This window comes from Pristis pectinata, chromosome 7 (assembly GCF_009764475.1).
Source record: "Pristis pectinata isolate sPriPec2 chromosome 7, sPriPec2.1.pri, whole genome shotgun sequence".
Classification (NCBI taxonomy): domain Eukaryota; kingdom Metazoa; phylum Chordata; class Chondrichthyes; order Rhinopristiformes; family Pristidae; genus Pristis; species Pristis pectinata.
The window spans coordinates 50,800,058-50,822,304 of NC_067411.1; the positions used below are offsets into that span (position 1 = coordinate 50,800,058).

General features: G+C 40.5%; 1 protein-coding gene across 6 annotated transcripts in view; it reads right to left on the reverse strand.

Moving 5' to 3' along the window:
* cntln (centlein, centrosomal protein) overlaps window positions 1-22,247 on the reverse strand; it is a 432,461-nt gene that overhangs the window by 273,671 nt on the left and 136,543 nt on the right. For all 6 annotated transcript variants that reach the window (XM_052019932.1, XM_052019931.1, XM_052019933.1 and 3 more), the window contains exon 10: window positions 6,658-6,828. In XM_052019932.1, the coding sequence (XP_051875892.1) occupies window positions 6,658-6,828 (171 nt within the window). The remainder of the gene's footprint in view (window positions 1-6,657; window positions 6,829-22,247) is intronic.

Consider the following 22,247-nt stretch of genomic DNA (forward strand, 5'->3'; position numbering starts at 1 on the left):
ACTGGAGAGGGAGGGGCGGGGACAGGGAGAAAGCCCCTAAATATTGTAAATACGGGACCGGGTAGCTTCCAGGGAGCCACATGTGTGGCATCGGTGCTGTTTTCTATATAAAAAGGTAACACTAACAAATGATTTGTACAAGAATGTAAAGGTTTGCACTGTTTTGTAATTGTATATAGTTTGTCTTTTATTATGAATGAAGTTTATTTTGTTAACAAAAAAAGAACTCAGATAAATTTCTTCATCTCACATAGCAGGGAAAATGTGGAACTTACCACTGCATGGAGAGGTTGTGTAAATAGCACTGATGCTAAGGGAAAGGATAGAAAGATAAGCTGAATGGGTGAGATAAAGCAGAGTAGATGGAGGCTCACGTACATTATAAACACTCGCATAGACACTGGCTTGGACGAAATGGACTGTTTCTGATTTGTATTTTTCATGCAATTCATTTTCAAAAATTAATTTAACACTGGATTTTGTTTTTTGTTTAACCTTCCTTGTTCTGAAGGTTGCCTGTGCCACACACCATTACTGAGTGAGAGGGTGGGAAACTTATTTATTTAACTGATACCATGAAATTGACCATTTGGACAATATGTAGAACAAGTTTCCAAATTGCCACAAAGAATCTCTGATAAAAATAGGCTATCAGGAGATATTTATTTTGAATAATGTTTGATTATTGGTATTGGAAATAAGCATAGTGGAATTTGAAAGTTAACAAGAGCAGCAAAAAGAACTTTTAACATAACCAAGAGAGCAGCAGAAAAACATCTATTACAAGATGTAGTTTATGATCATCTGTGGATAAATCATGGTAAGACTCAATTTGAGAATGTGAACTGACAACTCTTGCCAAACTGTTGCTCCCTTTAGTGATTCCATACTTGCCAAGTTACACTTATTGAGAGGTGTGTGTGAAAGATGTCCTTTTTGTTCCATTGGTTTTCAAAATAGACCAATTTTCCTGCTTGATACATTTGCACAGCTGTACAGCCAGCTGGTATAAGCCAAATCTTTTCCAATTTGGTCTGAAATGAGAGACTACAGAGGAAGTGCATTGTCAATCACATATCTCACTTCTTGGTTGGTTAGATTCGCCATTGATCACAAAGCCCCATTTTCCACTTGTAAGAGACACTGAACAATAATATTTTATTATAAGTACTATGGTGCTACAAAACAAATGATGCAGGTTAACATATTTAAATTTCTATTATCAGTTATAATTAAAATGTAGTACAGCAGCCACGTGCATTTCTCAAGATTGTTTTGGCGATAAATGGCTCCTCTGTCCTGATTAGATGCCTTGGCATGAAACCTCTTCATTTAATCAGCACAGGGCCCATTTATTGCCTTGTACACTTCTGACAAATGGAGGTTATTACTTAAGTGACGATAGTTTGGATTCAAATGCAGTTTCCTTTGGTGTGCATTATAGCCTACAGGGAGCCATTCACAACATTGTTACATCCTCATATATACAAGCCCAGCATACATAAGGTGAGGAGTTCATCAGTTTTACTTCATCTGGAGTACTTAATTTCATGACGTGGATTCAAAAAATATCTAAAATTCAATTAATTTACTGACATTGGCAGTAATGTATGCTTTGTTATGGAAAATTCATACATGTAAAAATTTCAGCTTAATTCTTGGAGATCAATCTAGTTTAATCTGTTCAACCAATAGGTTCTGGCCTCCTGGATATTCCCCTCTCCCTCCACCCCTGTGTAGACCCTGCCACTCCCAACTTTTTTGTTCCTTTGCATCTCTCTCTTCATGCCCTGTACCAGTGACGGCTTCTAGAAAGGAAACCTGCTCTCAGTCCTTTGCTAATGTCTCTCTAGTCCAGTGCTGGGAAATGTGAGGGTTGGTCAATCTGCGTTAAGCATCAGTTTCTTTTTTGCCTAATACAGAGGCAGAATTTCTGCTGGCTTCTTTCTTGACAAGGTGTTAAAGCTAGAGACATGATGCTTTGTGAAACATGGATGAGAGGTTATGTCACATTGTTTAACAGTGGATTATGTTGAAGAAGCAATCAATAGGTGCTTAGACCAACTAGATATAAATTTGATATGGCTATTTAAGATCACTGAATCTATTAAGGAAAATAATCTTTCATAGGATAAAATGATGATTAAACCTCTGCATAGTGCAAAATTTTACTAGCTTTTATATGATTTTTTTTTGTCATTCAAAAGGATTAAAAAGTCTCCTGGCCAGATGGCCTGCATCATCTCAAGGAAGTGGCTGCAAAGACAGTGGTTGCATTGATTGTGATTTCTCAAAGTAGTCCAGATTCTGAAAAGTTCCTGGCAGGTTCGAAAATTGCAAATGTAACATCACTATCCAAAAGTGGAACATAGAAAACAGGGAACCACAGGCCAGATGGCCAAACATTTACATTTGCTAGTGGGAAAATGCTTGAAACCAATATTAAAAATTGGTAGGCACAAGAAACTGTAGGTGCTAGAATCTAGAGCAAAAAAACAAGGTGCTAGAAGAACTCAACAGATCAGGCAGCATCTGTGGAGGCAAAGGGATAGTCCATCTGCAGGGTCTCTACCCAAAACGTCGACCTTCCTTTTTGCCTACCCAAATGCTGCCCAATCCGCTGAATTCCTCCAGCAGCTCGTATCTTGTTAAAGAATTGGTAAGATTTTAAGAAAATCACAGGCAGAGTCTAAATGGTTTTCTGAAAGGAAAATCATATTTGACTAATTTAGAAGAGTTCTTTGAGGACATAACAGTGAGAAATCAGAAATTAGAATTTCCAAAAGGCATACAATGTCACGTATGAAATACAAGATAACAACTCATGGCATGGACTGTTTAACTAAGAAAGAATTATTTTTCAGTTCAGCAAGCTGAAACTACAAAGATATCACAGTAATCAGTGCTGGGGTTCAGTTATTTACAGTCCAGATTAAAAGGACCATATTGCAAAGTATTATGGGTAGTATGAGTGGACAAATTTGTAACAAGTGTAGCATAATCTAAAGAAATGAGAGTACATCCACGTTGGTAGAAAGAATAAAAAGGCTAAGAATTATTTTATTGGTGTAATATTACTGAATGCTGCTGCTTAAGGAGATCTTGGTGCCTTCATACAAGATACACAAAGTTAGCATGAAGATGCAACAAGTACTTAGGAAGGGTTTTGTTGCAAGGGGAAGGGAACACAAGGGCAGGGAAGTTACACTACAACTGTACAGGACGTTGAAATCACAGCTGAAGTGTTGCAGTTTTGATTTCCTTATTTAAGGAGGGATATACTTGCTCTGAAGGCAATGCAAAGAAGATTTACTAGATTGGCTCCCAGTATGAATGCTTCCTGTTCTGCACATAGTAAATTCTGCAATCTTTTGTCTACATTCTCACTCTCTAACTGCTCCCTTTCACTCACTGACCAGATAACCATGTTTACCCCCATGATCAGCCGAGTTTTACCCTAGTAGAGATGTCCACCCTCCCTCACCCTCCCAGCAGCTTAACAAACTTCTCTTCTTTCCTCCTCAGTTCTAAAGAAGGGTCTTTGACCTGAAATGCTAACTCTGTTTCTCTTCCCACAGATGCGGCCTGACCTGCTGAGTGTTTCTAGCATTTTCTGTTTTTTATTTTAGATTTCCAGCAACTGCAATTATTTTTTTGATTTTCACTCAAGGTAAGAAAGAGTTATCTTATGAAGAAAGACTCCACAGACTGGACCACTGTTCTCTGCAATTTAAATGAATGACACGTGAGCTTACTGAAACAAGAAAAGTCCTGAGGGAACTTAACAAGGTATATACTGAAAGGATTTTCCTCTGGTGAAGAAATATAGAACTAAGGGGAATAGTCTCAGGATAAGGGTTCCCAGATTCCTTATTATGTCCCATTGACTGAGATGAAGAGGAATAGCTTCTCTCAAATGGTGGTAAATCTTTTGAATTCTTTACCACAGAGTGCAGGGAAAGCTAAGTCATTGAGTATATTCAAAGCAGACACAGATAGAAGATTTGTCTTTAAGTGAATCAAGACTTCTGAGGATTTGAGGGGAAAGTGAAGTTGAAGCTATAATCAAGTCAGCCACAATCTTATTGAATGGTTCCAAAAGACATTCACTTTGGTTCCTATTTCTTACAATCACGTCCATTATTGTGCGCTCAACTTCGGGGGACTGTGACTATTTTCTTTAAAGCTGCTTATCAATTTTTGGATTTTTCTACACTGTTATCCACGATTTACCTTTGTTTAACTAATTGCAAAATTAAAAAAGGACTTTATTTTGTTTATCTTGTTAATATTCAAAACCAGGTTTAATATGTAAACTTGCAGTCAGAAAATCAAAACACTGCAGATGCTGCAAATCTGAAATTAAAACATATAATACAAGGTGAGTGGAATACAATGTCTACGTACAAAAGCAGTACTGGGTTAAGCATTCTTGCCTCCAAATGAAAAGGTTGTAGTTTTATAACACACTTCAACAACTTGAGCACATAATTAAGTGCTATACTGGAGGAGTGATGCATAGTCAGAAGAATCGCTTTTGGATGAGATGTTAAACTGAAACCCTGACATGCCCACTCAGATGAACGTAAAAGATCCAATGGCAATGTTTCAAACAGAATTTTCCTCAGTATCTTCCCAAGTCTGTCTGAGGCAATCTTTCAGGAGCAAGGGCAACTTACTCCAGTTCTACAGGTTCGGAGTTGACAGATTAGGACAACATGGGAAGTGCAGACCCTTCCACAAAAGGGGCAGGAGGTTGCTGAAGTTGGGTGGTGGGCAGTTTATAAGGTGGTCTGCTTCTTCTGCTATTTACACTGCCTGGACTCTTGATTCTCAATACCATCCCAAATGCCCCTTGGCCACTTCGAACAATCATGGGCCAGAGATTTTCATAATTCATTGGTAATGTTGACACAAGAGAAACTGCAGATGCTGGAAATTTGGAGCAACACACACAAAATGCTGGAGGAACTCAGTGGATCAGGCAGCATCTACGGAGGGAAATGAACAGTCATCATTTCAGGCCGTGACCCTTCATCAGGTCCTGAAGGATCTCGGCCCACAACATTGATTGTTCAGTTTCCTCAGTTGATGCTGCCTGACCCGTTGAGTTCCTCCAGCATTTTGTGTGTGTTACTTCAGTAGGAATGTTGATGCATTTTTTCATGGTGGCTTAAATCTCTTGGTAATCTCTTCCTGCGATAAAGCTCAGAATACAATGCTTGTTTCAGGGGTCTGTAGTCAGGCATGAAAATGATATGTCCTGCCCACTGCAGCCAATTGAACTTAATTAGGGTTGCAACACTGGGAATGGAATGCTGATGCAAAAAAGGACAAAGACATTGCTTCGCTTATCCTCCCAGTGGATTAGAGAGATGTGAAAGAGTCCACATTTGTGATTGATAGGTACCCATCATCCAATGTCATGCAAGTAAGTTTATCTGCTCTTAATCATGTTGCTGTGGGAGCTTGCAGTGCACAAATTGGCCAGAGCACTTTCAACATAACAAAGGTACTGTCATTTCACAAGTAATGTGATGGATGCAAAGCACTTTGAGACATCAAGTTCATGCAAGGTGCTACAGAACTGCAAGTTTTATAATGTCTTCTTTTGTGGACTCCCTCCCACATTTGCACGCATGCAGCCTGCATTTCAGTTTGTCTCCGAGGCCAATGTGTCCAGTATTGAGGGCGTAGTTACATTCAGTCGGCTGTGTTGGGCAAGCCATGTCATTTGCATGCCTGGCACCAGAACTTCTAAAACAGGCACTCTATTCCAGGCTCCATCTTGAGAAATGATTACCAGTCCGACAGAGGAAACGATTCAAGTATGAGCTCTTTAAAAATTGCAAGATCTCTACTGACTCCGAGGAATCTCTGTCCCATGAATGCTCAAAGTGGAGAAGGAGGCTAGGTGTGCAAACCTCAAGTCCATGCATCCAGAACACACAGAAGACATGCCTAAGATGCAGAAGGAGCAGACCATTTTCCAGCTACCCACCCTTGCTCCACTCCCAGCCTCTATCAGACACTGCCTACCTCATCTGTGAGAGAAACTGTGGTTCCCACACTGGCCTCATCAACCACCTCAGAAACAAGAAAACTGGACTGGAAGCAAGTCATCCTCAATCCTGAGGGATTACTAAAGAAGAAAAGAATCAGTTCAGTTGCTTTCCTGATAATATTGCATTTGTTACAGAAAGAGTGCAAACAAATTTTTAGTGTTGATAAAGTAACTATTGAAATGCAATAAATAAATCAGTTGAGTATAATCAGTGATTATTCCTAGAAACCAAAATTGTCCCCCAATGGATAATATAATGTCAAATTATAATTAGTTGTGGCCTTTCTAGAAATACTTCACACACAATGTTGCAACATATAACCTTCATAAAAGATTTAAATCTTCTACAGCTCATGTCAAAAATAACAGAACCTGTATAATCATTCCTGAATGAAAATGTTTTTTGTTAATAGCAATGACAAACATAACCAAAATAATGCAAGACAATGAAAAGATCTGCACTGATAAAATACACATACAAGGAATCCACAAACAACAGCTTCACTAAGAAGAGATCTGTAAATTATCCTTGAGAATGCTGAACATTCTCAATGACAGCAGATCACCAAAGAAAATAATAATATAAAACCTACCCGATGCCTTCTTTGGTCTCCAGTAGCAAAGTTTAGCTCCAACAGTTCGTTATCAACACGGTCCATTAATTTTCCACTTGCTACTTTAAGTTTCTCCTTCAATGACTGTATCTCTGCCCTCTGAGTAGTAACTTGATATTGTAAATCACTGGTAGAATTATGGTGTATTTGCTGTTGATGAAAAGATCACTCAAATTATTTTGAATATATATCTGAATACAATAACATGATGAGATATTACACAACTTACTGCAATATCAGGTTATACAACTCAGAAGAAAAACTAAGGTACTTTAAAATATAAAATTAACTTGATTAAAAGATTAGTTTTTCATAGAAGAAAAACCAACAGGTGATTTAGAACTTTTTAAAACCTGGTTCCCTTTAACTCTTATGGGCTTCCAAATCCTCCTGACCAAAAGATACAGTCACAAAAAATGTTTAGCGATTCAGAAATCCTGGAATTCCCTGCATTAGAGCACTGTGGGAGGACCTTCACCATGAGGACTGCAGTGGTTCAGGAAGACATCTCAGAACCACCTTTTCAAGGTCAAACAGGGAGGGGCAGTAAATATTGGCCTTAACAGTGGCATCCAGATCCAAAAATTGATAAATAAAGAGGCGATGCATCCAAAATTACTAATGGGCAATTTCAATGATTCATGTTCACTTCAGTGAGACAGTTTAGCACAAGCAAAACCCCTTACAACTTACCTAACAGGAATATATATTTTTCTTCACTTTTGTTTAGATTTGGAAGTACGTAGAAAACATAAAAGTGATCTTTAAGATTATAGGTCTACTATACAGCCATTTATTTCCAGCAAGTTTACTCTGGACCATGGCACTACCTACCCATCTTAGTTCTGTTAATCTTAATACTTTTACCTCATAATAATCTATTAAATAATTTTAGCATGGAGTAAGATTCAGCATTGTTATTTGGTTCTTTCAAGTGCCATTTAATAAGGACTCAAATTTCCCACAAAAAACCTTTGAACATATGGAAATTGTAGCTTATGTCACTATTAAGCAATATTCAAAGTGGTATACAAAATACAAAAGAAAATTGATATTTTGCCCTTTCATACCAACTGCACTCACTGCAAAAAAAAAGTATTTTTAAATTAAGTTTTCACTCTTGACAATCACCTTATTTTCCCAATTTTTTTCCATAGTATAGTGGAATTAATCATGTGAAGGTACAATTATTTGCAACGCATAGACCATTTGGCAAAATTCAGTCAGCTCACACACAGTTCTGGTTCAGCTTCACACGTCAAATCCATTTTAATTTGGAGTGGTTTACTTATATGTTAGACACTGACCTTACTCAATTCCAAAGGTCACAAGTGGTCCCTTATGAAATTATCAAAATATAATAAACCCAGATATTTTAAAGTACAGCATATCATTGCTCTTTTATTTTAAGAAAATGATAGCACCCATATAGCTAATCAACGTGGATTTGAATTTAAAACTGCCAACTATTAAAGCTTCAGTCCGCTTTCATCGCTGTGTAGGGCACAATGTGTTCACTGAAGTGCAGGCAGTTCAGCCTAATATAGTCAAAGAAGAAGAACCCAGAAATTAGTGCACAAAAAGACATTACAGTAGCGCAGTTGGTAGAGCTGCCACCTCAGAGTTCCAGCTACTCAGGTTCATTCCTGACCTCAGGTGCTGTGTGGGTGGAATTTGCACATTCTCTCTGAGACCACATGGGACCACTTCCCAAAGATGGGTACATGGTGAGAATGAAATGATATTAGTGTAAAATGGGTGCTTGATGACCATCAGTGGCCAAAGGGTGCATTTCCATGCTATATGACTCTATGGCAACCCATCCTGTTACTTATAAAACTGTATCAAACATGCAGAGAAACATTTGAACAAGCAACTAATTTGTGAAGATAAAGGAATTAACTTGTATATGTTTACAAAATGCTACCACCACATTCCCCAACCCTGACAGAACAAAGTGCTTTCAGCAATCTGTTTTTAAAGGTCTTCTTCAAAGTTCAAAAATAAATTCTTTGACAAATGAAAGAGTTTATTCTGTTTCAAACATTTTATGGTACCATAATTTTTTTGAATGTCAAATCAATGGAAATTAACCAAAAAATAAAGTCTTATGCTGCCTTGAAACTAACACACCTAATCTGGGATATAACACTCTACAAGTTCTTCCATCACAGAGAAATACAACCTGGTAATTTAACACCTCTGTCATATAGAAAAATGCAAATGCACACTCTTCAATGTGCTAACTATGCATTCCATAATAGTCCATAATTATTAAGAACTGACAAGCAAGGCTCAGCCACCTGTGCTTATCTGAAGCCAGGTAATGAAAAAACAACAAAGCTTTCATCGCTCCTCAATTGCTGATTGTATTATCAAAACTGTAGCAGAGGTTGGCATCTGGGTGTGACCTTGTTAACTGCTAGGGTAATTAAGTTTGTCCAATAGGGAAACAGGATGATAAATTATTAGTAAGAAGATTTTGTTCACATTTTATTAAATTGGCCTGTCAAAGGGTCGGCTATATTATCAAGGGTCTCATTTATTGGAGGCCAGCCATATTGCCACATCTGTTACAATTATTTATAATTTCAGCAGTTGAAACCAACTGAGTTAGGCATCCACCATGTAAAGTAATTTACAAATTATCTGATGAGGGAGTGTTTTAGCTTTTCCTCATTTCTATCCTGCAGAAAGTGGTGCTGTAATTACAGAACACGATTTGGCTCTTTTGGGAACTTATCTTGCACTGGTAGTTGTAGTAAGATGCAGGAAGAACATATGGAGGAGCTGGTGCTTCTACTCCCTGAAGCTCGTGACCCGTCTGCCACGGAGCCCTTGAGCTGAATTTGAATGAGTGTGCACCATGGTTAATGTTCTACACATGCACCGTTTATGCCACAGAACAAATCTGATCACTGTTAATTATGAAGCAACTATAATCAGGGCTTCACATCTGTGTAATGTGAAGCTCAGTAGGCTATATTCCAATAATGTATGACTACCTTTGGGTCATAAATTGCAAGCCATATTGTCTAGATAGTAGTTACTGAATTTAAAGTAACTCCTTTGACAGAAGCCTATCACAAGGACATCTTTTTTCCCTGACTTTATTACATTGCTTTTTTTTTATCAGCTATTGACCAGAACATTTAAAGCATATGGCATGCATTCATTAAATAACTGTAGCACAGAGTGCTCGAGTCTAATGAAACCACTTGAGCCATAAAAAGCAGATTTAGTTAATTCTGAATTTATTCATCTATTTGAAATGCTGGACTGCAACATATTGTCTTGGGCTCTGCTGGTGAGCAGCATAGTAGAACACAATCAGTTTCTCCTTAGCAAGATATTTTCTCACAACCTACTGCAGTTTATAATACTGGAAGAGTTCAAAGAAAAATCTTGCGCCAATTAATGACAGTAACTGAGAAAATAAAAACAAAACAGATTATCAGCAAAATCCACCTTGACCAAACAATCAAGATACAAATATCAGAAACTTTGGTCAGCTGGGAATATGGTTGAAGAATGGAAAGGGATCATTTCAGCACTTATGTCCCATTGAAAACTGCAAATGTCTGACGTTCACATCAACCGCAGTAACAAAGAAAACTCTTTGTGCACAAGGGCTCGTCATAATTGTTGATGACTCTGCTACACTTGCAGTGACCTGCTCCAGAAATTATCAGAGTTTAAATTCCTCACTGGCTAAGCTAGAATTTCTAAAATGTGACTGATGTTTTAAAACTTTGAATTCCAAATTAATGCAAGTATTCTCATCCTTTATTGCTTCAGAAACCAAAATCAATTTAAAATTAAAATTGCCAAAATGTAAATTATTTGCTCTAGCCTCACATGGACATGTAATAAATTATCCTAAAATGGGTCTTTAAAACCTACATAGAATGACTAAACAGTTTGAGTACGGTTTGTTCAGGGTAAGTTAAATCAAAATTATTACGAATAATATTTTCATTAAGAATAAGATTTTGTGATTATTCAACATTACAAGTTAATTATAAATAATTATGATACACATTAAAACAATAAGAAAGCAAAAAAATAAAAAAGTAAAAAACAAAAATTAATTTCTCATGTTTATTTAAAACTAATTTTGGGAGCCATCTCCTCCTTGCTCCAGTTTACCCAAGGTCATTCATTACTATGAGGCAACTTCAGAAAATTATGCTTATTCTCTTACAAAATTTACATTTTTGTTATGTTAAAAACAGAGCATGAACATAGAGTCTGAAAAATGGGCAGCCATACATTTTATAAATATAACAACTCCATGGACTCTGTCATGGCCTGGGAAATAATCATAGAGCCTTGGTATTCAGCATGACATATTGATTCATTGAATATTCTAGTTGGACCAGAGAAGAATTTAAACCCTTACAGTTTCCATAGCAGGTTGCTCCAAGTGTATTAGAGTCATCAACATCTGAAGTGATTTTTATCAGATATTTAGTACATATTAGGATTTTTTTTTAAACATTTGCCCTAAAGACATGGAGAGTGCAAGCAGAGTGACACTTAATTATCATCTATAAAATGTGGTGGGCTTTCTGATAAACTACTCAAACCATGTACTAATGTCATCCATTATAATGATGTCAGGTAAAGACTTTCAGGATTTTGAAAACTATGATAAAATTCCTTGTTAGCATGTAAAGGTGATGTTCATAAACTACGTCTTTCCTAAGAGGAAAGGTCATGATTTAGGCAGCACTATTGAGATAAGCTCTGAGACATTGCAGTGTATTTTTAGATAATACATATTGAAAACAATGCACTCATGGTAAAGACATGGCCACTGAGTCCAATGGCAGGGACAGTGATCACAGAGACAACCATCTCGATATCAGTAATCATATTCTTGAACTGAACTTTTAAGATGTTGGCCAGCCAAGAGGTGTTCACTGAACCCAGTCTTCTATCTACTCTTACAGCCATGATGCTGATATGGTTGGGCCACTTAAGCTTCTGCTCAGCAATTACTCTTCCATGCTTGTGCCAGAATCTGCTGTCATCATTCCATGGATCAGGAACAAGTGGCTGAGTTTCTTTTTTTAATAATAAAAGTGCAAAGCAAAATGTGTAATTATCATCCCAAAGAGTGTCACCAGATAGGGCCCAAGATTTGTTGCATAAATCTATATTTGTATTTCTCCACAAAACTACGAGGAGACTGTATTCTGCCACCTGGTGGGATAAAATCTAAGCTCAATACCATACAACGTGAAATGCTGTTGGAACATCTGATTTAGATATTTTATCCAGGGTCTATCAGATAATTGATAGTCCAAGCATTATAGCTGTGTCATGAACCTCAATACTTCATCCAGCTTCATGTTGCACAGTACAGGTTAAATTGTGTGACATCTGGTAGAATGCTAATCAATAGTCCGTATTTAAATGGCACTTTCAGTACATGAAAGCACCCCAAATTGTTTTATAGGTACATGAGTTAGGCAAAGGCCTAGTAAGATAAGATGGACTCTTGACCTCACAATCTACCTCGTTATGACCTTGCACCTTATTGTCTACCTGAACTGCACCTTCTCTGTAGCTGTTACACTTTATTCTGCATTCTGTTATTGTTTTACCTTCTACTACCTCAATGCACTGTGTAATGAATTATCAGTGGGAACGGTATACAAGACAAGCTTTTCACTGTACCTTGGTACATGTGACAATAATAAACCAATTCCAATTCCAAAGTTGACGCCATGCCCAGAAGTTATTAAGAAAGGTAACAAAGAGTTTCATCAATGAACTAAAATGGGTGTTTTAAGGGGGAAACAGATAAGTTTAGGATGGGGATTCCAGGCTTAGAATCTAGGCACATGAATGCATAGCCCCAAATTCCAGTGGAGATAGGGCTAGGCTGGAGAGGGGAGAAAAGGGGCTGTAGTTTGGACAGCAAGTGGACAGTAGGAATTGCAGTTCCCGCGAAAAGGATGCTTCCAATATTCATGGCAAAAAATATCCATCCTGTAATTGTTGATAAACATCTTTGTCAGGAAGGAAGCAGGAAGATGGTTTTAAAAAGGCTTATTTTTAAAGAAAAAAACAGCTAGAACCTATCCTTGCAAACTAGGATGCTTCTGGAAAGGAGAACAGTTTGGGCAGAGGAGAACCAAGTCCCAGAGCTTTTGATGCAGTCTAGTTAGAACCAGGCAACGAACAGTTAAGCATCCAACACTATGCCCTTGAATTTAATGAGAAGGTGTGGTCTGTACTACTTGCAATAGCAAGGATGGAAGACTTTTATGTTTTATTGTAAAAATATCAGGAAATAGAGGCCAAAATGTTAGGCATGTGGACATTTGAAAGTCCTTTTGCAAATGCCTTTGGTGAGTGCTTTTCAAAGCAGCCACACACAAGGCAGCAGGATAGCAGTTCCAAGGAATGGGAAAGAGCTAGGCTAGGACAAGGTATGCACATGGGGATAAAGTAAAGGTGATGTGACTGGGTAAATTAGGTGGTCAGCAGAATACACATGTAAATGGGCACAGAAAATTTATGTTTAGAGCAGATTCTGCCAGGTTGAAATGCAAAATAAAATAGAGGCAATAACAGAGTCCTAAGTTAAGATACATGGTGGAGTGGAGTATAGCTGAAGATAGCCAAGTGTATCAATGAACCAGTTTCCATATCTGGAGCAGGAGTTCTGTAAAGGGCAGAATATTAGTGTACAAACAAATAGAAGTACTTTCCAAGTGATATGGGAGAATCAAACACAGGCCAGCAAAGATTGATCCACAATCCCAGCTTTGGTGATTAGCTGTGCATGACAACCAATTTTATGTCCCAGCATTTGAATGAATGGAATCAGTGACAAGTGGAAAATGACACACAGGTTGGCAACAATGGGGTAGAATCCAGAGCAGAAACAACTACCAGGAACGGATCAGAGGTGTCTCAATGTAGTATAAAACTCCCAGTGGAGGAGTAGAAACTGATCATACGACTACAGTTCAGAGCCTAGACTGAAGACCAGCACAGAGTACAGGCTTGGTATGGAAATGTGGTGGTATTGGAGGTCACTTTGATCCAGAAGCAGTGAGAAATAGTTCAGGCCAGGGGGAAGAAAATGGATTTCTGTCCAAGACCTAAGCAGCAGCAGAATAAAGCTGGGAAACCAGCAGCGCATTAGAGTCAGAAGCTCAGCAGGAAATGGGAGTTTGGCTTTCAAACTGGTTTCATATGTATATTACAAAATAAACTAGCAATGGCTAACAACTTGATAGCTCACAGTTTTATATTTCAAAAAAAAACTTTGCACCTATTTGCCTGACACTCAAGTGTAGCAATACACATGTTGCATTAATGCTTTACATATTTTTTAAAAAAGCATGAAAGTCCAATTCTCCAGTCAACAGAAACCAATATTTATCACAGATAATTGCTGAATATTAAGAATAAGAAGTAACATTCATGCAAGCAGCTTGAAGGTCATTTATAAAGTTTAAAAACAAGAATATTTAGAAACATAGAAACATAGAAAAACTACAGCACAATTCAGGCCCTTCGGCCCACAAAGCTGTGCCGAACATGTCCCTAGCCTAGCAATTACTAGACTTACCCATAGCCCTCTATTTTATTCAGCTCCATGGACCTATCTAACAGTCTCTTGAAAGACCCTATCATATCAGCCTCCACCACCGTTTCTGGCAGCCCATTCCACGCACTCACCACTCTCTGAGTAAACAACTTACCCCTGACATCTCCTCTATACCTACTCCCCAGCACCTATGTCCTCTTGTGGCCACCATATCAGCCCTGGGGAAAAGCCTCTGACTATCTACCCGATCAATACCTCTCATCATCTTATACACCACTATCAGGTCCCCCCTCATCCTCCGTCTCTCCAAGGAGAAAAGGCTGAGTTCCCTCAACCTGCTTTCATAAGGCATGCTCCGCATTCCAGGCAGCATCCTTGTAAATCTCCTCTGTACCCTCTCTATGGCTTCCACATCTTTCCCATAGTGAGGCGAACAGAACTGAGCACAATACTCCAAGTGGGGTCTGAACAGGGACCTATATAGCTGCAACAATACCTCTCGGCTCCTAAATTCAATTCCCCAATTGATGAAGGACAATACACCATATGCCTTCTTAAACAAAGAGTCAACCTGCGCAGCCACTTTGAGCATCCTATGGACTCGGACCCCAAGATCCCTCTGATCCTCCATACTGCCAAGAGTCCTACCATTAACACCATATTCCGCCAACATATTTGACCTACCAAAATGAACCACTTCACACTTATCTGGGTTGAACTGCATCTGCCACTTCTCAGCCCAACTCTGCATCCTATCTATGTCCCTCTGTAACCTCTGATAGCTCTCCAAACTATCCACAACACCCCCAACCTTTGTGTCATCCGCAAACTTACTGACCCAACCCTCCACTTCCTCATCCAGGTTGTTTATAAAAATCACAAAGAGTAAGGGTCCCAGTACAGACCCCTGAGGTACACCACTGGTCACCGACCTCCACTCAGGATATGACCCATCAACAACCACTCTTTGCCTTCTGTGGGCCAGCCAGTTCTGGATCAACACTGCAATGTCCCCTTGGACCCCATGTCTCCTCACCTTCTCCATAAGCCTTGCATGGGGTACCTCATCAAACGCCTTGCTGAAATCCATATACACTACATCTACTACTTTCTCTTCATCGATGTGTTTAGTCACATCCTCAAAAAATTCAATCAGGCTCGTAAGGCAGGACCTGCCCTTGACAAAGCCATGCTGACTATTCCTAATCATATTATACCTCTCCAAATGTTCATAAATCCTGCCTCTCAGGATCTTCTCCATCAGCCTACCAACCGGTAAGACTCACTGGTTGATAATTCCCTGGGCTATCCCTACTCCCCTTCTTGAATAAGGGAACAACATCTGCAACCCTCCAATCTTCCGGAACCTCTCCCGCCTCCATCGATGACGCAAATATCATCGTCAGAGGCTCCGCAACCTCCTCCCTCACCTCCCACAGCAAGCTGGGGTACATCTCATCCAGTCCCGGCGACTTATCTAACTTGATGCTTTCCAAAAGTTTCAGCACCACCTCTTTTCTAATATCTACATGCTCAAGCTTTTCAGGCTGCTGCATGTCCCCACTACAATCCCCTAGATCCTTTTCCATAGTGAATACTGACGTAAAGTATTCATTAAGTACCTCTGCTATTTCTTCGGGATCCATAAACACTGTCCCACTGCTGCACTTGATAGGCCTTATCCTTTCGCATCTCATCTTCTTACTCTTCACATACTTGCAGAATGCCTTGGGGTTTTCCTTAATCCTGCCCACCAAAGCCTTCTCATGTCCCCTTCTGGCTCTCCTAATCTCTTTCTTAAGTTCCTTCCTTTTAGCCTAGTACTCTTCCAGATCGCTAGCATTACCTAACTCTCTGTACCTTTTGTATGTTTTTCTTTTCCTTTTAACTAGCTTTATTATAGCCTTCGTACACCACGGTTCCTGTATCCTCTTGTGAATGCCCTGTCTCATTGGAACATGTCTATGCAGAACTCCACACAAATACCCCCTGAATATTTGTCACATATCTTCCGTACTTTCCCAGAGAACATATGTTCCCAATTTAATCTTCCAATTTCCTGCCTGAGAGCCTCATAATTCCCTTTACTCCAAGTAAACGCCTTTCTAGTCTGTCCGTTCCTATCTCTCTCCAGTGCTAACGCAAAGGAGATACAATTCTGATCACTATCACCAAAATGTTCACCCACTGAGAGATCTGACACCTGACCAGGTTCATTTCCCAATATCAAATCAAGCACAGCCTCTCCTCTTGTAGGTCCATCTACATACTGTGTCAAGAACCCTTCCTGAACACACCTAACAAACTCCACCCCATCTAAACCCCTCACTATCTGGAGATGCCAATCAATGTTTGGGAAATTAAAATCCCCCATCACAACAACTGTTATTCTCACACCTTTCTAGGATCTGCTTCCCTATCTGCTCCTCAATAACCCTGTCACTATTGGACGGCCTATAAAAAACACCCAGTAAAGTTATCGACCCCTTCCTGCTCCTAACCTCCACCCAGAAAGACTCCGTAGACAATCCCTCCACAACGTCCACCTTCTCTGCGGCAATAATTTTTAAGATTATTCAGAATAATAAGTAATGAAAGAAATGAAATTATCACAATAATGATTGTTCTTCTTTAAACATATTGTTAATGGTATTTTAGTTGCTTCCATAGAACCATAGAACAATACAGCACAATACAGGCCCTCTGGCCCACCATGTTGTGCCGACCTTCAAACGACTCCTAAGACTATCTAACCCCTTCCTCCCACATATCCCTCTATCTTAAATTCCTCCATATGCTTATCTAACAATCTCTTGAACTTGACCAACATATCAGCCTCCACCACCACCCCAGGCAACGCATTCCATGCACCAACCACTCTCCGGGTGAAAAACCTCTCTCTGACGTCTCCCTTGAACTTCCCCCCCATTACCTTAAAGCCATGTCCTCTTGTATTGAGCATTGGTGCCGTGGGAAAGAGGCGCTGGCTGTCTATCTATTCCTCTTAATATCTTGTATACCTCTATCATGTCTCCCCTCATCCTCCTTCTTTCCAATGAGTAAAGCCCTAGCTCCTTTAGTCTCCCTTCATAATCCATACTCTCTAATCCAGGTAGCATCCCGTTAAATCTCTCTGCACCCTTTCCGACGTCTCCACATCCTTCCTATAATGAGGCGACCAGAACTGAACACAGTACTCTAAGTGTGGTCTAACCAGAGTTTTGTAAAGCTGCATCATTACTTCTCGGCTCTTAAACTCAATCCCACAGTTTATGAAAGCTAACATCCCATAAGCTTTCTTAACTACCCTATCCACCTGTGTGGCAACTTTCAGTGATCTGTGGATATGAACCCCCAGATCCCTCTGCTCCTCTACACTGCCCAGAATCCTGCCATTTACCTTGTACTCCGCCTTGGAGTTTGTCCTTCCAAAGTGTACTACCTCACACTTCTCTGGATTGAACTCCATCTGCCACTTGTCAGCCCAGCTCTGCATCCTAACAATATCCCTCTGTAAACTTCGACATCCCTCCACACTATCCACAACACCACCGATCTTTGTGTCACCTGCAAACTTGCTAACCCACCCTTCCACCCCCTCATCCAAGTCATTAATAAATATCACAAAAAGTAGAGGTCCCAGAACCGATCCCTGTGGGACACCACTAGTCGCAGTCCTGCAATCTGAATGCACTCCCTCCACCACAACCCTCTGCTTTCTACAGGCAAGCCAAATCTGAATCCACACTGCCAAGCCTCCCTGGATCCCTTGGCCTCTGACCTTCTGAAGAAGACTACCATGCGGAACCTTATCAACCGCCTTACTAAAATCCATGTAGACCACATCTACTGCACTACCCTCATCAATCTTCCCGGTCACCTCCTCAAAGAACCCCATCAGGCTAGTGACGCAAGATCTTCCCTTCACAAAGCCATGCTGGCTGTCCCTTATCAGTCCATGATTCTCTAAATGCTCATAGATCCTATCTCTTAGAATCCTTTCTAACAGTTTACCCACCACAGACGTAAGGCTCACTGGTCTGTAATTCCCTGGACTATCCCTACTACCTTTTCTGAATAACGGGACGACATTCGCCACTATCCAATCCTCCAGTACCATTCCCGTGGACAACGAGGACTCAAAGATCCTAACCAACGGTTCAGCAATCTCTTCCCTCGCCTCACGAAGCAGCCTGGGGAATATTCTGTCAGGCCCCGGGGACTTATATGTTCTAATATTTTCTAACAGCTCCAACACGTCCTCTCTCTTGATATCTTCATACTCTGTCCTCAGCATCATCACGACCCCTCTCCTTGGTGAATACTGAAGAGAAATATTCATTGAGTACCTCACCCACTTCCACAGCTTCCAGGCACAGCTTCCCACCTTTGTCTTTAATCGGACCTACCTTTACTCTAGCCATCCTTCTGTTCTTCACGTACGAGTAAAAAGCCTTGGGATTCTCCTTAACCCTACTTGCCAAAGACTTTTCATGTCCCCTTCTCGCTCTCCTCAGCCCCTTCTTAAGTTTTCTCCTTGCTACTCTATATTCCTCACAAGCCGTGCCTGATCCTTGCTGCTTACACCTTATGTTAGCTGCCTTCTTCTTCCTAACTAGTTTTTCCACCTCTCTTGTCACCCATGGTTCCTTCACCCTGCCATTCTTTCTCTGCCTCACCGGGACAAATTTATCCCTAACATCCTGCCAGAGATCCCTGAACATCGACCACATCTTTATAGTACATTTCCCTTCAAAAATGTAATCCCAATTTACACTCTCAAGTTCTCACCTTATAGCCTCATAATTCACCTTTCCCCAATTAAATATCTTCCCGTCCTCTTTGCTCCTATCCCTGTCCATGACAATTCTAAAGGTTATGGAGCAGTGGTTGCTGTCCCCCAAATGCTCACCCACCGACAGATCTGTCACCTGACCCGGTTCATTACCTAAAGCTAGATCTAATATGGCATTTCCTCTAGTCGGCCTGTCAACATACTGTGACAGGAATCCATCCTGGACACACTTAACAAACTTTGCCCCGTGTATACCTTTGGCACTAAGCAGGTGCCAATCAATATTTGGGAAGTTGAAGTCTCCCACTATAATAACCCTGTTATTTTTGCATCTTTTCAAAAACTGCCTCCCAATCTGCTCCTCAGTATCCCTACTGCTACCGGGGGGCCTATAGAATACTCCCAGTAGAGTAACTGCTCCTTTCTTGTTCCTAACTTCCACCCATACTGACTCTAGAGAGGATCCTTCGACATTATCCACCCTTTCTGCGGCTGTAATAGTGTCCCTGACCAGTATCGCCACCCCTCCTCCTCTTCTCCCCCACCTCCCTATCCCTTTTAAAACACTGAAAACCAGGAATATTCAATATACATTCCTGCCCCGATGTCAGCCATGTCGCTGTAATAGCCACAATATCATAGTCCCATGTACTTATCCAAGCTCTCAGTTCATCTCCCTTATTCCTGATGCTTCTTGCATTTAAGTAAATGCACTTTAGCCCATCCGCCTTACTACTTTTATAGCCTGTACTCTGCTTCTCCTTCCTCGAAGCCTCTCTACTTGCCAGATCTGACTTTTCCCCATCCCCTTCTTCCTCTGACCTACTCCACCGGTTCCCATCCCCCTTGCAAACTAGTTTAAACCCTCCTGAACCACCCTAGCAAACCTGGCTGCAAGGATATTGGCCCCCCTCAGGTTCAGGAGTAACCCATCCTCTCTGTACAGGTCCCACCTTCCCCAGAAGAGATCCCAATGATCCAGAAGTCTAAAACCTTCCCTCCTGCACCAACTTCTCAGCCACGCATTTATTTGCCATTTCCTCCTATTCCTACCTTCACTATCGCATGGCACTGGCAGCAATCCTGAGATTGCTACCCTTGAGGTCCTGTTCTTCAGCCTTCTGCCTAGCTCCCCAAACTCACTTTTCAGGACCTCATCCCTCTTCCTACCTATGTTGTTGGTACCAACATGAACCACGACTTCTGGCGGTTCTCCCTCCCACTCAAGAATCCTGTGGACCCGATCAGAGATATCCCGGACCCTGGCAACTGGGAGGCAACATACCATCCAGGATTCATGCTCACTGCCACAGAACCTCCCATCTGTTTCCCTGACTATCGAGTCCCCTATCACTACTGCTTTCCTCTTCTCCTCCCTTCCCTTCTGAGCAGCAGGACCGGTCCTAGTGCCAGAGACCTGGCTACTGCTGCTTGATCCCTGCAGGTCATCCCGCCCAACAGCTTCCAAAGCGGAAAACCTGTTATTGAGGGGAACAGCCTCCGGGGTCCTCTGCACTGTCTGCTTGTTTGTTTTGTTTTTCCTTTTCTCTCCCCTGACATATGGAAATATGGAATTACAGCACAGAAGCCTGACACTGTGTAAACACTTGCATTTGAGGAACCTTTTTTCTTCTTCTTCCCATAAGAATTCACCTATTCTCTGAGCAAGTACTTATCTAATCCATTATTAAATGATTTTAAATAGTGACCTCTGATAAGGCAGTCCATGTTCTAATGACCCCTTTGATAACACTTCCTTCAGCTCTGTGAATTAACCCTCACTCCATGCCCCTTGCTATCAATTCACCGATTAGTGGAAACAATCTCTCACAATTAATTGCACAATTTAAAATGGATTGTTCAGAAATACATTCAATCTCCAATATATATTCAGCAGGGTTTCTTCAAATAGAATGTATGGTTATATATTTGCAAATACAACACCTGTTGGTCCTATACACATTCTTCCCAATCTCCACTCCCACCTTTGAAGACCTGTGAACCTGCATAGATTTTAGCACCTTTCACGGCATTTGACAGCAAATGAAATTCTTCTGAAATACAATCACTGATTCTAATGTAAGAAACAGTTGTTAATTTGCATTAGGCTAGGTCCCAATAAAGAGCAACGTGATTTGGCATCATATCACAAGGGAGGAGATTGCTGGGGTCCTGAGAGAGATTTTTGCATCTTCGTTAACAGCAACTGAGGTATCAGAATCTGGAGGACAGCTGATGTTATTCCTTTATTTAAGAAGGGCAGCAGGAATAAGCTAGGTAACTACAGGCTAGTGAGCCTTATGCCAGTAGTAAGAAAATTATTAGAGATAATTCTAAGGGACAGGATTTGTGTACATTAAAAGGAAGGAGCTGATCATGGATAGTCAGCATGGCTTAGTGCAGGGGAAATCCTCTCTCGCTAATTTAAGTTTTTTGAGGTAACCAAGGAGATTGATGAAGGCAGGGCTGTAGATATTGTCCGTATGGACTTTAGTAAGGTATTTAACAAGGTCCCACATGGTAGGCTGGTCCAAAAGTTTAAGGCACATGGGATCCAAGACTAACTGGCCAAAACTGGCTTTGTGACAGGAGGCAGAGGGTAGTGGTGGAAGATGTTTTTCTGATTGGAAGTCTGTGACCAATGGACCACAATGATCGGTGCTCAGACCTTTGTTATTTGTGATATATATTAACAACATAGATGCGTGCAGGAAGTAGGATTAATAAGTTTCTGAGTATTAAGGAAGGCTACAGCAGAATATAGATCAGATAGAAAGTTGGGCAGAGCCTTAGCTTGTAGAATTTAAACCTGTCAAGTACAAAGTGATGCAATTTGGGAAATCAAATAGGAGTATGATATATACAATAAAAGGTAGAACACTAAGGAACATTAATGAACAGAAAGACCTTGGGGTCCAAGCCCATAATTCCCTGAAAGTGGCAACACAAGTCGACAGGATGGTGTAGGTGGCATATGGTATGTATGTCTTCATAGTCCAGAGCGTAGGATATAAAAGTTGGTATGTTATGCTGCAACTTTACAAAACACTGGTTAGGCCACACTTGAAGTATTGTGTGCCTTTCTGGTTGCCACACGAGAGGAAGGATGTGATTGTGCTGGAGAGAATACAGAGGAGATTCACCAGGATATTGTATGGATTGGGGAGAAACTGAATGGGCCAAGCTCGTTTTCTCTCGAGC